The following is a 13,419-nucleotide window of genomic DNA, read 5'->3' as shown; positions in this document are numbered from 1 at the left end:
GGGCAGTCTTAGTATTGTAGTGCTAGGGCTATGTGTTTATCTTGTCGTCCTATGTACCTATATATTCAAGTCCTGCATCAGTTATAGGTGTGTGAAGAAAGAATGATACTGATCGGTCACCAGTGTCAAGTCATTATAGCCTGTCCAGGAATGAAATGGAGCTAAGTCTGTTAGTGGAACGCTCATAGCGTAACGTATGAGCCTATTTAATGGAGCTCAAGGTGAAACCCTCTCTATAGCATAATTTGCGGGATATTTCCCCCAGAATTATGGCACATTATACATTATATATATATATATATATATATATATATATATATATATATATATATATATATATATATATATATATATATATATATATATATATATATATATATATATGTATATATACATACATATGGATATTGATAGCTATAGATACAGACATATCGGAATTTACATAAATCGGAATTGACATTTTTATATACATAATTAAATCCATATATATATATACATATCTAAATCCAAATCTATTTAGACATATTTAGATATATATACATAAATATATACATATCGACATTATTACTACGAAGTGTTAGGTATAATATATTCATTCCTTCCATTCAAAACAAAGGCAGTGCACCCCCACATAATTTCAAAATCAATAACTCTCAAACTGTGTAAAGGACCCACCATAATTAATTTTACACGTGCATCCGCCTCATCTGATTGGTGTCAGATGAAACGCAGTATCATCGACTGTCACGTAGACTCTTGCAAGCTTAACTAGCAGGGTAGGGCTCCTAGCATCGTCCCGTGAGTGATTTACGTTCCACAACGCTACACCCACCTAAACTTGTAACTAACAAACTTCGATCGTGAGTTACTTCCCCTGTGTTACTTTAGTTACTCCCCTTTTAGCAGTTGATCTTCAACTTGTTTTGTCCGGAAGTTGGTTAAAAAAAAAGTTTTAAAACTGTACTAAAACTCTGCCAGTCATAAACGTTCAGGTAATGAATTGGGATGGGCCGCGTCTTTTAGGAGAGAAGGCAGGTAAAAACAACACGGACCAGGAATTTCACACACCCTTCAGAGTGCGTGGAACCATCCCTCAATGATTTTTTTTTCTTCCCGTCCTATCTCCTTAAAAAAAAACTGCTTGTGAATGGAAACCAGCATTCTAACTAAAACTAAGATATTGTATTTAGTCTATCTATCTATCTATCTATCTATCTATCTATCTATCTATCTATCTATCTATCTATCTATCTATCTATCTATCTATCTATCTATCTATCTATCTATCTATCTATCTATCTATCTATCTATCTATCTATCTATCTATCTATCTATCTATCTATCTATCTATCTATCTATCTATCTATCTATCTATCTAATCTATCTATCTCGAGTAAAATCAAACCAGGCATAACTATCAAACCATTATATATATATATATAACTGAAACTATTATGTGCAGGTGTGCAGTACAATGTAGTAGTAACAATATAGGGTTGGTAGACGTAAGTACGAGCTTTCCTTGTCAGGGTTTCTTTTAGACATTTTTCGTCGGTTGTGGGGGGGGGGGGAGTAGTTAGGATGTAACCGGGGGGGGGGGGGGGGGGGGGGGGGGGGGGAGGGGATTACGACAATGGTTACTGTATATATTTAAATATAAATGATATTCTATTTTGTCCGGGGATGGGCGTGCTCCGATGCCCCCCCCCCCCCCCCCCCCCCCAGGCGAGATGCCTTACTAAAAAGAAACACTATTCATAAAAAGACTTTATTTAGCCATATCTCCAGGCTGCTAAGTTTTGTTTTTAAAAGAGTGTCTTGTTTGTAGTTCGCAGCAACAACAAAAAAAATACAGCCCAGTAGAATAATTGCCTTATCGTCGTTTTGACACTGTTCCCTTTACAATCTACAAGGAGGCCTTAACTTGCTACCCATTGCTGCTGATACTTTATAACCCGAGGCAGGTTGGCGTTGCTTGTGAATCGATTCACTGACATGTACCAGTCTCATAGAACGTGTTTTATTAGAAATACCACACAGGCAAATTAGTATACACACCAAATTAATAATGGTAAAGTTGTTTGAATTAACAAAACCACAAGAGAACGAGTATAAACGAGTGTATATTTACTCAGAGGGCTGAATTATGTGAGAAAAAAATGAACACAGTAATAGGACTTCGTAGGATGTTTTGTTTTAAAGAGACTAGACTTAATACGGGTTACTCTTTAAGACCTAAAGATCTTTGGGGTAGATCATGATCTTTGGGGTAGATGATGATCTTTGGGGCAGATGAAGTAGAGTTCATTTGCTCTTTTTTCCCCCTCGACATTTGAAGTGATAGTGTATTAGGCTCGTTTAAGTGATGACCCCCCCCCCCCCCCATAAAACAATTAACGAGTTGTCTATACATGACGTCACCGCTATTTTACCATAACATTTTCAACCTATAGTCACAAAGGCATACGTTACACACCCAATTACTATAAATCTAAACAAAATAAAAATATAAATATGTAGAATAACTTCATTTAACTTGAAAAAAATTAAGCTAGGCCTAGCTCACACCCCCCCCCCCCCCCACCAATGTAAATTATAGTCACAAAAAGCAGGACGCCCTTGCATCATGGTTGCTGACGTCACTAATGGACAAGCAATGCTCAATCCAACAAGAAGAGAAGTAGATTACGCTACCCCCCCCCCCCCTTTTTTTTTTCCCTTTACCTCAGCTATGTTTGTTCATCTTCACTGTAAATTACTCAGAAAAATATTAATTTTTGGTAATACCCTGTATGTCTGGTTGAATAGCCCCCCCCCCCCTCCCGTTCTGCTACACCGTGTAGCTAATTGAGCACAAAAACCATGAACGGGCACAATCACGTGTAGTCTTAGCAGCAACGTGTGGCATCTTAGCCCTTCCCTCAAAAACTTAAAAGATTTGATCTTGTTTTAAGTCGAAATACTGATTTTGGAGAGGAGAAAAAAAAAAACTTTGGTTTTACATACAAAGGAATTGTGAACATTTTCGCTCCCAAAAATATTTAAATTCCTGAAAAGACCAAGTACCCTCCTTTTTCTTGACAGCCCATGTCAACCAATACGAACCAATACGAACGTGCGAATGTGGAGTGATAAGAACGAACCAAACATCCAGAATAACTAATCCGGTACATATAAATGAACAAAAATAATCTTTTTGAAGAAATCTTTAAAAATCAGCCAAAGATCGCTAGGATCTAACGAACTTAGCAGCAAAAAAAAAAAAAAAAAACCTGGCCAACTGAACTGGCTAGCACTGCCTGACCCATTCACTAAGGGCGTACAGAACAAATCAATGAGCCTGTCCTCATTCATAGTTTTAGGCGTGTCGGTATTCTCATGTTAAAAATGTCTAACTGAACTCAACAGCAATGGAGAGGACACTATTCAAGATATAAATATAATTTCATATCCATCATAAAAATGAAATTAAAAATATTTTAATTTTACTTTTTTTTTGAGCACCAAAAATAAAAAATAAATAAAAAATGTTTTATAATGTAGCTATTGTGGACGAATTGCGGCAATTATTACACAATAAACCACATTTAAAATGACATTTAAAAATCTCAACAGGCTTTTGTGGTATGAAGCGAACCATTAAATAGCAGACTGGCAGGGGAAAAAAAAAACATAGCAGCATTACCCAGCAGTAACATCATGCTATGAAATAAATTATTAAAATTAACGGAGCATGAAAATGCTTGTTTTATTGCTATTTTGCACACCACCGGCAACTTTATCAACTAAATTTTAAAAAAAAAAATATAATAGCCGAGAAAAACGAGAGACTTTACAGAAAGATGAAAAATGTAACAAGCAGACTAGCCAGAATGCTCCTTGTAACTTCTGGACAAAAATGTCATTAGCCATTTTATAATTACAGCTATAAATATGTAAATTTTTTTTAACACCCATGAAGGTGAAGACACATTTGTTTTTTGTTTTAAAATATAACACCAGAAGTTTTTTTTGTAAACTACATGTTAATTTATGCAAATTAATTCCAAACATACAATTTTACAACAGTTGGAAGTAGAATTAAAGTGAAAAATGCTTAATGATGCAGTGAATTACTGAATAGCACTTGGTAGTAGTGTAGGAGTTTTATGACAATGTATAAACAAGAATTAATAAGTTACATAGAAAGAACACAAATATTTTTATAAATTATAACAGATGAAACAAGATTTTAAGTACACAACATAAGATATCTAGAGTAAAGAAACATAATAAATTAATTACTTATGATGTTCTGTGATATTTTAAAAAAAACTTTAAATTAATGGTCAATTATCTGAAGGTAGATAATACCTTAACCTTCAGAGTAAGAATTGTGATCAATGTTCCATGTAAGCTGCGTGGTTGCGCACTAGTTGGTAACCTGCAGCGCAGTCATTTTGTAAAATTATTTTATTATATCAGACTTTTAGAACACAGCGCACACACAATACAAGTCGCACACTTGCAATTTCCCCTTAGGGGGTACACTGTGACTGATATCTTATTACCAATACAAAAACTAGAAATATGTAGGTGTGCTTAAAATAAGGAGTGCCAAAAATATAACTTACGGTATTGTCAGCTATCCTTTCTCCATGAATAACGTACTCAGGTTTATGTTTGTAATTGTCCGGTGACAGCTGCTGGCGGTCACCGTTGTTATTGCCACCACCACAGTCTGATGGGGACAACTTGCATAGTCGGACTTTGCTGAGTCCCCCACCCCCCATAGGTACCCAGCCTCCAGTGGAGTCATCCCTTGTCATAACCTGTGCAGAAACTTGCACCAGGTATTCCCCACTGTGGACCAAACAAATTCATGGTTAGCAAGTGCGATTTTTTTTTTCCATAACATAAAACCACCTATGTAATCTCTAATAAATGAAACAAAAAAAAATCATTATACCCAATACTTATTTAGGTTTACTACAATATAAAAGAAAATTTTAATATACATGGTTTCTCCCAATGAATACAACTTTTAATATAATAACAAGCAATTTTAAATAAGCAACATCAGTCTACCACAAATAAATTATAAATAACCTCGTTATTCCCCAATGCAAAACGTTTTTTTATAACTGATATTTTTATATACAATTTTTAAGTTAAGACCAATAAATCTTCTTCGTTCTTAATTTTTAGTGCTGGAAGGGATCGAACTCGGTTTATCAACCATGAGCTTTTACAGACTCGACCTCGCTGACCCTTTTCCAACACAATTAAGTATACGTGTCAAATGGTTATGCGCCATTGATGCTGCTGACTGATTTCAACCAATAAATCATATTTTAGGTATTGACTTAACCACAAAACCAACTTTTCTTTAGCTTGATCAAATTTTTTAGAATATATAATAAACAAAACTAGATGCCTCTTAAAGGTTTTTTTGGAGTTTAAGTTGGAACCAAAAGGTTTTAGTTAAATCACTTTTTTTTAGTAGATCCCCTGCAATTTGAGTGTGTGAGTTTGTTGGGGTTAGTCATGTGCTGTTGTATTACTTCCCTAAGGTAGGATGTAGTATAAAAGTAGTATGAACGATTGTCAGTAAGAATTTTGAATAGAGGGCTAGGAAAGAAATTCACATGTATATTGCAAGGAGAATAAAGTACTAAAACATGTAGTCTGTTGTTTACTCAAAACTGACTTTACTACATGTTCTATATGTATTGTTGCAGCTTAAAAAAAACTTAATATATTTTAAACAAACTTCTAACATGAAATAAAATAACGGTTAAAAGTCTAAAATTATCAGCTAATTATAATTCAAATACATACAGATCTGATGATAAAACTTGACAATGAACAGTTTGACGAGCCAGGTATTAATTGCCACAAACTTGGATCACAATGTATCCACTTAAGTTCTGATATAATCATTAAGAAAATAGCCCCAACTAAAGCACTAGCACTTATTCATATTCCGAGGCCCTACATCCCACACTACTTGTGCACAGTAGTTCCATTCTAAGGTCAAGTACACTATGAGAAAAATGAAGTGGATACTATCTCAGTCACAAGTGATTGTTATCCTATGGTCCATATACTGTCAACGTCAAAACATTGAGTTAAAAAATATATTAAAAAAATGTTGAACATTAAAATGTGCCATTTGAAAATTTAATTGTATGGCCTGTTAAAGTAATTAATTCCGTAAGTATTATTATAATTAGCAATTAAGTTTGCATCTGGCAGGAATAGTTACTCATGGATACCAATACGTAGATGTACAAATGGACCACACATTTACAAAACTCAGAAAACATTTTTAATTTAAAGCATGAACTATTATACAAAAATATAATTGGATATAAGATGATTTAATTGGCAGCCATAAAATAACTACTTTAATTGTTAATCTAAAATTTTTCTCAATTATGTAGCAGATTAGAACAATCTTCTATTAATTGAAAAGAAATTGCAATTGTCAAACTTTTGAATGATACTTTAATTAAAAATAATCCTAAATAAGCTTACTTTTTATACGAGTTAATTATAATTACATTAATAAAAATATATATCTTCCAAATGTATGTAAAATAAAATGGATGTTTTTCTTCTACGCCCAAAAGAAAACGTGGTGGTGCAAAGCTGCTTGTAATGAAAAATACCAAGTTAAAAATGTTGCAATAAGACAATACTACTGCTAAACGTATGTTCACAGCAGATGGCGCATGAGGTTTAATGCATATCCTGCATTATGTAAAAGTAAGGTTTCTAATGCGGCAAGAGAAGTAGAGTCCACCTGTTTCTGTGACCTCTGCATATGAAGGGATAGTGTGGTCAGCACTATGCCCAGCTGCCTCTATTTCCTTAAAGTGAGTTAGGTACCCATCAAAGCTGGGTGAACTCAGGGACGTTCTACTAACTTCAAGCAGGATTCGACCTCAAGAATTTTAGGTTAGCAGTCTGCCGCTCTATAACTAGGCAAATACCGTCCCATCCTCCGGTATTATGTATTGAAACCAAATATTAGGCAAAAATAAAATCTATATTGTTAACAAAAAAAAAACTGATCAAATTGTTATAGTGAACAATTTGAAAAATGCCTAAATTAATTTCTTTATACTTGACATATTAGTGTCTGTGTATATAGTGCCAAAACTGAATATGCCCAATATACTTTATTGCCATATTTTAAATAAAAAAATAATGAATAAAAGAAACTTAAGACCCTTTACTAGACTTTTATTACTTTTATTTGGCTACAGACATAAAACCCAATGACTGCTGCAGATATACTACAATGTACCAAACCCCAAAGTTAACTTTATTATCCATACAAAATAATGAATAAAAGAAACTTAAGACCCTTTACTAGACGGGTTACTTTTATTTGGCTGCAGACATAAAACCCAATGACTGCTGCAGATATACTGCAATGTACCAAACCCCAAAGTTGACTTTATTAACCATACAAAATAATGAATAAAAGAAACTTAAGACCCTTTACTAGACGGGTTACTTTTATTTGGCTGCAGACATAAAACCCAATGACTGCTGCAGATATACTGCAATGTACCAAACCCCAAAGTTGACTTTATTAACCATACAGCTATGCGATCATTTAAACACAACAGTCATATCAATTATATTAGTAAGTAATTAAGCCGTCAAGAACAGTTCAGTTAAGGAGGCAACATATAGCCATGAGCCTAAGTAAGAAGCACATAACTTTTTAGTTAACAAAGGTATATTCAAATAATTGACCAAGCAGCCCCTAATGTATATTTATAACTAACAGATGCATGCTTAGAATATTGAACAGCTGGTGGCATGAGAGAAATGCCAACATCAAGTGATAAAAAAACTGGGCAAAACCTGATTGGTAAAGAAATATAATGCTGCATGTTGGGGATGGATTGGACACACCTATTGAGAACCAACAAACATCACAAGACAGGGATCATATTGGAATCTCCAAGAAAAGAGGAAAGTAGTACACCAAAACATCAGATGCATAAGCAGCCAAAATGTTGTGGGCCCGATTTGGAGGAATTGCTCAAAACTAAGTACAGTCAAATGTGTCCATATGCTCCACAAAGGGTCCAAAGTAATGATGATGATGAAATGTGCATTTAAAAATGAATAACAGCATTCAAAATTTTGTCAAACTGTTAGACAAAAAAGGATTGCTAAAAAACACAACTTTTGCAATTTTTTTGTTACTTTTTCTGACCAAGACTTATAACTCTAATACTAAACCGGATATAACAATAGTAACACATGAATAACTCTAGGTTAGAATTCTGCATAGAGTTAGCATAAATATTCACAGGTAATATTAGTTAACTGTACTACCAATCCTTATATTACCACTCCATTTGAAATACTTTCACTAACGTGAGTAAGGTAGCCATCAGAGTTGAGTGGACTCAGGGACGTTCCAATAATTTGAACCTGGATTCGAACTTAAACTATCGGGTTAGCAGCCTAGCGGATATTATTATTCCCATAAACCTTTAATGTATCTAAAACTGCTTAAATTGTCGTACCAGGAGGTAAGCAACCATGAATTATAAGCAAGAAACAGAGCTTGGAATTGGTTTCAGGGCCAAGTGACTATACCTATACAATGACTGCTAATCTCACTAATAATTAAAGGTTCAGGTATAAATCACCTAGTATATTAATAGACCACATAAAACCATCATAAAATTAACAGAGGGTGATTTATAATTTTTCTTTTTATATAACTTTTTTATTGGTCATCCTGACAAATTAAAGTCTGTTACAGTAATGCATGTTTTCCCATACAGCTAGTTTACTTGGTACAATTCACACCTGCTTCACTATTGCATACACAATACATTGTTTAGGTTAAATTTAAATTTAAAAAAAAAAAAAGAGAATCAACCAACTGTTGCCAATATCATACTGCCTTACCAATGACGTTAAAGCTCATGCTGATTCAGAAGGAGCCGCCTACACTAATAGAATTTAAGTTTGATGCCAAAATATTCTTTTAAATGCTTTTATCTATGTGATTAAAAATACTTATAGTTAAGGCCAGTTTATGTGCTTGATTATAGGAATTGCAAAAAGTTCAATTTATTAAAAATTGTTTATCTTATAAACATTTGCATCAATTGACAAGTTTATGAAAATTTAGTTTTTTGTATTGTATACATTGGTGTAAAAATTTGAAGAAGAAAAAATGAGATTTCTTTACCTGCCTCTACTAAATCTAACCAACTAAGGCTTATCAAAACTGAATTAATTAATATTTACCCATGATCAAACAACATAATATAAATCAAAGTTAATTTTTTAGCTTCAGTTTATAAATTCTGTAAAATTCGATAGGCCTATAACCTTAAGCTACAATAGAAACCTATTTTACTTAAATGAGCTACATAAGACAAATGTGGCGATCTTTAATAAAGATTACATGATGTATAGTTAGGTTTACTTTACTTTACAGTAGCTATATTATAATAAAAAGTGGATGTGATCATGTAGGCCTACATGATATAGCTTATAAACTATTTAAAAAATACAAAAATTTTGTATAGTGACACAAATATGGTGACCAATAAAATAATAAGCTCCTAATTACTTAGTGTTATATATTTCAATATATTCATAATGATTGTGCATTAGTATTGGACCGATGCTAATTAATTATCATAGTATAATTATAGTACTAGCTAGACAAACAAAAATATGTTCACATTTCTCACAACTTTCAAAGTAATTGCAATAGAATCTTATTACCCCATATCTGTAAGATTATACCTTACTATAACAGTCTGTATTTAAAAAAAAACTTAATTCCAATAACTCATTGATGATCAAACATAATTTCTTCATACTTTTGGGAATACTTTTTTTGTTCTTCATTTTAAAATACTTATCTGTATCTATCAGGCGCTCTGCCAAAATATTAGTCTCTAAGAATTGTAGTTAATTAAATGGCTGGTTGTTATTCATATTAAGGAATCTCTACATAAGAGGCTATGCTGATCTTATTTTTGATTCAGACCTGTAAATCTAGTGGCCATACAGTTTATTTGTTCCTGTTAATCCCAACAATATTATACTTAGGTCTAAAGATCATTTTTTAATCAGCTAATTTCATAATATTCATGTAAAAGAGTTATAATACAAAAACTACAATGGCTGTTACTACAACATTACTAGATCTACTTGAGCTTCAGAGTTTCTCATTTCAAAATGGGCCTAACTTTAACTAGGCCTATGGGTTGTAATAAAGCAGAAATATTTTTAGTAGACCTAATCCTAATATTATATGCTAATTACTAATTAGACCTATTACTAATACAGATAGAGCCACAATGTTTACTGCAACAAGGTTTTATTAGTCTAACCAGCTAACAAATGGTCAAAAAACTAAAAACCTTTGGCTAGGGCAGGGCACTAACTAGATCTACAAAATCTAGAATTCATTTTGCCTATAGTTGTGTGTTAAGACTAGTTAAGAGGTTATTTACAGATTTGTGAAAATAACTAGATTCTATTTTGGTTTTACAAATTCAACAAATTAGCTAAGCTGATGACTGACTAAAATAAATGGATCAGGCCTATAGAATACTACTAGATTCTAGATCTAGATCTAGAGATCTTTATGCCTCTTTCTAAAGTCTAAACTGTCACTGTCTAATTATTACTAATTAGTAATTAGGCCTAAGTCTAATAACTTTGGCTAAAGTACAAACTTTTTAACTAGATTTCATTTTACAAATAAGAATTTTAGCCTACAGCTCTGTAGGTTTGGCTATTTTTTTTTTTACTTCAACAATTTTAAAAAAAAGAAAACTATTTTAAATTCAACTTACGTTAAACTTAAATCCGTTTTTTTTGTTTTGGCTTGATTATATTAATTAGGGCCTAGATTCTATAAGTTATTGATCTAGATTCTAGATTTCTAGATCTAGACAATCTAGATAGATCTATCTATTTCGACATTGCCATACCGAAATAAATATCCTACTTTGGTTCTTTAACACTGTCTGTATGCTTGTGTGTATCCTTTTTAGTTTTAGCCAACTTATTTAAAAAAAAAAAACCAAACACCTAAGGACCCCCCTCAAAAGTAATTAAAAATGACAAGGTAAGTCAGTAAGATGTGTACTGTGTGTCTGTGTAAAGGCCTAGGTGAAAAACACTCCTAATTTTGGATCTACTTCTATGCCCTACTTTGGCACCTCATCTGATCTTTATTATCCAGTTGAATTAACATTAAACAGCAGCACCGAAGTCTCCAAACAAAAACACCATCGCCCCAACGTTCACTAGGCAATTAACAATCATTCCTATTATCTGGCAAAAAGGCCATGAATGACCACTAGCCGATGTTGAGTCAGTTTTTTCCACGCTCTAAGCCGTGACCTTTATCATTCACAACAGTTTATGAATGAACAATCGCGGACTAATTTGTGTACAGCACATCCCGTGTCGAAATACCGTTGCAGAATAAAACTGCAAACAATCTAATAAAGCAAATTATGTTCGAGAAACCTCCCTAAAAAATTACACTAGTTTGATCGAAACACAGGCTGGGTAGAAATTTAACCCTCGATATTGGTCTCGGTAGATAGCGGTGTTTTAGGTTCTGGTGTTCCGAGGTTCGTCCATGTCTGTCAAGTTTAGAAAAAGCCTGGTGGCTGAATCGGTCACCTTTCCTAATTTAGACAGCGGTTTTACGACACAATACACGTCTCTTAAGGCCTAAAGCCGTGGTACTTACTTGTCGGCTGACCCTCTTATCATCTTTGTCGGGTCATTTTTTATGGAGGGGCCTTTCTAATCGACCACATAAGAATATTATAGAAAAATATCTAGGCCCTATACATCCAGTTTACAAGACAGGAAATGCGAAGCACACAATGGATGGAATGATATTTTGGGTTTGGAAAAATAGTTCCAATCCCCGGAATGCTTTCAGGTCTAAAACTATTTTTGCAAGCACAAAATCGTGAATTTTAATAAAAATCGACGTAGACATTGATCAGGGTCAAATCGCTGCTTATTAAAACGTGAAAATGCATTGTTTCTATATGGGCGTAGTGATACAATTCGGGAGGAAAAAAATGCAGGATTTCAAATATAGTCCGAGCACCATTATGCAAATAGCTCCTGTCAACGTGAGACTAAGCTAGGGTCGGGATTCGAAACAGAAAAGATCCGCGATTATTATTTTTCGCAGTTAATTAATTACATTAAAATTCGTCAGCATATTTTAAACAAATGTATGGGTACATTTTTATGAGAATGTTTTAAGGGTTTTCACGCCTCTAACTAAGCCATATTCTCTATTATTTCTCTACGCGAGATGCACCAAACAGGCAAGACCGATATATCCCCCCCCTCTCTCCCTCTTCCCACCCTCACATTCTCTAGCACAAGAAAATAGATAAGACGAATAATATTGTCGCTTGATTCATGTTGCGTCGCCCTGCCCCTCGCGAGGCGGCTCGGGCGATGAAGTATCAAATGCCCCGGCCAGGCTAGCGTGTGTTGTTGTCACATCGCCACACTGTAAACAAAAAGGGTGAGGGCCAATTTTGTGAATGACACAGTATCTCAGGGCTGTGTTATTGATTGAACTGGTCGCAATTCATTCATAAGCAGCGCAGTGTACCTTACACGTGTTGGGCGAGGGATTTTAACAGCGCATTATTTTGCCGTTAGTAGTAGTTTTTATTTTATTTTAAAACGCGACACATACCGAGTGTGTTATCGAGTGTAATTATTGCTTTTAGTAAAATGTGTTACCGGTTATTTAAAAAATGTAATGATGGTTTTTGGTGGTATATGTATGAAAGGATATTGTTTTATATTTTTAAAAAATCTAGTTTAATTAAATTAATTTCCATCAACATGCAACACCCCCCTCCCCGTGAGTTCCACACACTGTTGAATTTTCAATTAAATCGTGATTTTAGAGGCTCCACTATTTTATTACTTATTACTTCAGGCATGTGTTTACTGTTATTGAAACAGTAACCTTGTATGTGTTTAACCCCGTATGTGTTTATATATATATATATATATATATATATATATATATATATATATATATATATATATATGTATGTATGTATGTATGTATATATATATATATATATATATATATATATATATATATATATATATATATATATATATATATATATGTATGTATGTATGTATGTATGTATATATATATACTGTGTAGATGCACGTGCACACAACATACATACACGTACACATACATACACATACACGTACATACACACTCACATGCACATACACACACACACACTTAAAACAAGAATGACGCCTTGCACAGTGGGCTGAGTTCAATAATTCCGGTCGTGAAAACGATTGTAGCCAGAGCTCCCAATGATTCGATCTGACGCGATACGGCACTGA

The 13,419-nt window shown here is 33.6% G+C and overlaps 1 protein-coding gene across 1 annotated transcript in view; it reads right to left on the bottom strand.

The window, feature by feature from the left end:
- Positions 1-11,866, bottom strand: part of LOC131932465 (sprouty-related, EVH1 domain-containing protein 2) — a 30,546-nt gene extending 18,680 nt beyond the window's left edge. The window contains exons 1-2 of the mRNA XM_059289375.1: positions 11,753-11,866; positions 4,614-4,842 (exon numbers count right to left, since the gene is read on the bottom strand). Coding sequence (XP_059145358.1) covers positions 4,614-4,842; positions 11,753-11,775 — 252 coding nt within the window. The 5' untranslated portion in view covers positions 11,776-11,866. The remainder of the gene's footprint in view (positions 1-4,613; positions 4,843-11,752) is intronic.
- Between the last annotated feature and the right edge of the window lie 1,553 nt (positions 11,867-13,419).

This window comes from Physella acuta, unplaced genomic scaffold (genome assembly GCF_028476545.2).
Source record: "Physella acuta isolate Inbredline_101_S28 unplaced genomic scaffold, ASM2847654v3 ptg002183l, whole genome shotgun sequence".
Taxonomy (NCBI): Eukaryota; Metazoa; Mollusca; class Gastropoda; family Physidae; genus Physella; species Physella acuta.
This window is presented reverse-complemented; position numbering and strand designations above follow the sequence as displayed.